Source organism: Nematolebias whitei, chromosome 2 (assembly GCF_014905685.2).
Source record: "Nematolebias whitei isolate Nwh7 chromosome 2, NemWhi1, whole genome shotgun sequence".
Classification (NCBI taxonomy): domain Eukaryota; kingdom Metazoa; phylum Chordata; class Actinopteri; order Cyprinodontiformes; family Rivulidae; genus Nematolebias; species Nematolebias whitei.
The window spans coordinates 3,714,661-3,719,083 of record NC_056499.1 but is presented as its reverse complement, the minus strand read 5'-3'; the positions used below and the strand labels follow the sequence as shown (position 1 = coordinate 3,719,083).

At 41.0% G+C, this 4,423-nt stretch overlaps 1 protein-coding gene across 1 annotated transcript in view; it reads left to right on the top strand.

The window, feature by feature from the left end:
• Nucleotides 1–1,678, top strand: part of stk33 (serine/threonine kinase 33) — an 18,382-nt gene extending 16,704 nt beyond the window's left edge. Inside the window, exons 12-13 of the mRNA XM_037692737.1 lie at nucleotides 577–734; nucleotides 1,409–1,678. Of these exons, the coding sequence (XP_037548665.1) occupies nucleotides 577–734; nucleotides 1,409–1,678 (428 nt within the window). The remainder of the gene's footprint in view (nucleotides 1–576; nucleotides 735–1,408) is intronic.
• The last annotated feature ends 2,745 nt before the right edge of the window (nucleotides 1,679–4,423 follow it).

Sequence of the window (4,423 nt, the reverse complement as noted above, 5' to 3'; positions counted from 1 at the left end):
ACCATGCCATACCATGCCATACCATACCATGCCATACCATGCCATACATACATGCCATACCATGCCATACCATACCATGCCATACCATGCTATACATACCATACCATGCCATACCATACCATGCCATACCGTGCCATACCATACCATGCCATACATACCATACCATGCCATGCCATGCCATACCAGCTTTATTTATAGAGCACTTTAAACACCCACAGGACCAAAGTGTTCTACACATAATAAAACAATCATACAACCAGACTATAAAGAACAATTAAAATGATTATACATTTATACAAATATATATAAATTTAAACATACTTTTTAAGTATATATTCAAGGTAATGTAGTTTTTCAAACACTTAGTGAAAAACAGTTGTAAAATACTTGTAGACCTGTAAAATAATATAGATAATATATAACATATAGCTTTTAATTGCCAGAATATTCCCCAAAATCCTGAGCTGAGCCCACATCACTATGTCAACAGTACTTTGTTTTTATAGGTATAGTGAGGTGTTAACATGATGCAGCTGTGGGGGGCTTCATGCTGGTGTTTAAAACCATTCTCAACAGAAAGTAAGACTGTGGCGGAGTCTTCCCTCGCCTCTGCTGAGGACACTCTGGAGCCGTTCCTGGCCTCACTGGCTCTTCCATCAAAGACAAACATCAACGGTGCTGAGCTCGGTCCTAACGAGGACAGCAGCTCCTGCTCACCCTCCTTTAACAACACGGTACTGTATGCTTGTTTAGAGCAGCTGGCCTTCACAATCAGCTGCCTGGCGTTTTCAAATTTAATGTGAGCGTTTTGACTGAAAACAACGAGTGTTTCTGAATATAAGCTGGAAGTATCATTTCTTTTTAATGCCAAAAATCGCAATGTCAATAGTTTTGATCATTTTAATTTGAGTTCAGAGCAGGTTACAAACAAAGGACACAAACCCAGTACTGTTCCTTTAATGTTCATTGCCACAGCCAAAATAGTTGTAGCCTTTTTTTTTTGATAAGGTTATAGATAGACATAAATAACAGGCATGGAGTAAATTTCTTGGTTTTCTATTATCATGAAATAAAGATCAACAAAAATGTTCTGTCATCAACAGGACATTGACGCAGGGAAACTGCCGCCCACTGCAGAGGTTTGTTGAACCTTCTACAACCCAACTGATCATTTTTATGAACTCATAATAATACAAATAATAATTATAATAATATACCTGGTGGATTTTAAACTCTTTTTTTCGTTGCCTTTGTTCTATTTTATTGTTGGTTTTCCTGTTTGCCACTAGATGGCGCCAGATTTTCCTCTCAAATAGGGTGTGGGTCAAAGTGCTGTAACGCAGCTGCTCTAAATGAATGTCATAGTTAATTCAGTTATGTAAGATGAATTTGAATCTCGTCTTTGCAGTCCCACGTTGGAGAAAAACGTCCAGTACAGCTGAGTGCAAAACAGCGCAGACCTCAGGACAAGAAGGACCTCCGTACAGGACAGAAACCGACCTCTGACCCAAGTAAGGCAGAGGAGGAGAGACCTTTCTCCAGCAACAGAGACCGACGGTCCTCTGCAGACCGACAGCTGTTTCAGAGTCCAGTTATCCATCAGAATAACACGAGGAAGAAAAAGGAAAAAAAGAACCACGTGACACGTGAAAACGGGAGGAAGCAAAAACCAAACTAGAGGTGGGCAAGGAGAATACATGCATACTATTTAGTCAGTTCCTGGAATATGTATTTAGTTAGTTTTTTATGAAAAAGTTGAATGCAACCATTGTTCAGCCTTTATTGTGCTGGGCAGGAACTAAGCAGTAGCTGCTGTGTCAAATAAATGAGCCACTTAATGTGAAACTAGTAAAAGAAGACCAAAACCGCCGCACCTGGCAACGTTCACCCTGAGCACCGCTACATTGTGCCAAATGAAAAGGCCTCAGTCTAAGCTGCAGCCAGGTGTTTTAAAAAGATCCCCCTCAGTAAGTTTGTAAAGAAATACTGTTTCTTTTATTCTACATTAAAGATCTATTTAGTGAGAATGAACAGCCACTTTGGAGACTTGACAAAAAGTTAGTCTTCTGCTCACTACAAGTCACAAGTGTTCTTATTTAATCTTATCTCCTTATTTATATTCACTGTTAAAGTATGCTTGTCATATTTTATGTTTTCTTAGTTTCTTTCACTTCTGAATATTTAGATTTAAAATAATATAAAAACGAATGTGCCGAATGTGAAACGGAAGTAAAACAAATGTGTCGCATATATTAAGTTTAACGATAAACTTACAATCTCTTTATTTAGTTTTATTGTTGGTATTCTTAACTGCGCACATTAAAAGTGGAGAATACAAAAGATTATTTATTACTTTGGATATCATTTCACAAAACCAATGTGAGCAGCAGAGATTTTCGTTTTAGCTCTGACCTCTCAATTCCAAAACGTTGTATATGCAGCGACTGCAGCCGCTCGGTGTCAAAACAGAAAGTCTGTCACACAGGCTGGTTCCGCTCCGTCTAAATGCAGAGGATTGGAGCCGAGGGCAGCCGCGGGTCTAATCTCGTTTGGAGGCCATTGAAAGCAGCAGGAGCTACTTTGAGGGCACTGCCATTCAAGCACAGGTTCTTTTTTATTCTTTTTCCGCTGTAGAGAGAATAATCCCCAGCATAGATACAACATTAAGGTATCCAAGCATAACACACACAGGGTGAATTTCAAACTCACCCATTTGCATCTTGAAGTGAATGAGTGCCAACAATGGAGCACGTGTCCGTGCACAGGCTTTATGTTTTAGTGCTCATGTGAAAATGTAGCCTGCTTTTTTTTTTTTTTCAAAAAAATGTTTTTTCTTTGTAAAACGGAGTTCACGAGAGTTTACTAATCTCTGATTAAAGCTGCTTGCCAAAAGAAACCATTACTCTGTTTCACCGTGGTTTACTCAGACTGATGGAAACAGCAGATGGAGCTGTAGTTAGTTGCTGAATTCATTCTCAGGAGTTAATCTGAGAGGAGGGAGCTGTACCTAAAGCTACCTAATTCTGAGCATGAGGATGTGTAATTAGAATTGAGTACTTGAGCCACTGCCCATTAAAAGCTGTGATTTCCATGTAATTGGTCTGTAATTAATATGTTGTACGCTTACACCTCAACGGTCCAGTCCATTAAAAAAACAGTCGAACATGGTTCCTTTTGGGTGCTGTTGTAACTTTTTAAATAACTTGTGAAATAAAAACATTTCCTCACAATTCCTGTGACAAATACAACAGATTTTCATGAAGTCTGTTTATAAAACTTGGTTTTGGACCAATTTTGCAAAAGGAAACTGAATTTTTACATATATTTCTCCTTGTCTTGCACCATACTCGTTATTAATTATTGGATAAGGATTGTAAATATGAACTTCAGGAAACATTAGTAATAGCTGTGCACACTTTAGGGTTAAGGAAGTTCCAGGAGACGCATGAAGAAAATATGGAAGTTGTGTTTTCTTGTGTATTCACTTAATGCAGTGAAGATGTAAAAAGAACTTTCAGCTCATCTTGCTGCAAACAAACGTTAGTCTTCAGGTATTCGTTTACTCTGTGAGCCAAAACAACAGAGCAAAGAAGTGTGTGTAGGGGGTGGGGGTGGGGGTGGGGGGGCAGATGAGAGTCTGGTGGATAGGTTAAGGGGCGTGAATTTGGGGACAAAGCATGGAGGCAAAGGAAATTAGAAAATTCGTTGAGATGGAACGAGGGATGCGATTACCCCCCCTCAACCTCCTCCCCACCCCACCCTACTTTCACCCTTCCCCCTTCCCCCCAGTCCTGCTCCAGATGGAGGAAAGGGTAAGTGGGTTGATGGGCAGGAAGGATTAAAACTGCAGCCTCATTTTGGAGCCTGAAGAGAGAGTCACTTCGGCAAAGGTGGGGTGCAGAGAAGCACTTGTAGTGAGGGTTGCGGGTCATGTGGAGTGAGGGCACCCTTGCTAAAGTCAACAGAAGCAAGGATGCCCCCCCCCATGGCTTCATGTACCTTTATCCACTGTGGAGTGGGCTGTTTGAAGGGGGTGAGGAGAAGCTGCATCTCAATAACCTTAATAGAGCTCTCTTTAATTAATCAGCTCATCTGCAGAGGCCCAATACCTGCACCTGACCCCCTCCTCAACAACGTGTGCCCCCACCCCAACACAACATCCTCACACCACCACTGTGACATTGTGGTAATGAGCCAACACAGCTACAATGTCATGGAAATGTTGCAGAGACGTTATCTGTGGGTGCTCAGCACACATCCTGATGTTCCTGATCCCCTTCAGTGTTTGCATTGTGTGCAGAGATTTGTGTGTGTTGCACCTCTCTAGACCCCCCCCCCCCCCACACACACACACACACACAATACAAAATAATAGATACACATGGCCGTGATTCATTATACACCATGATGCCTCTATTTCTAG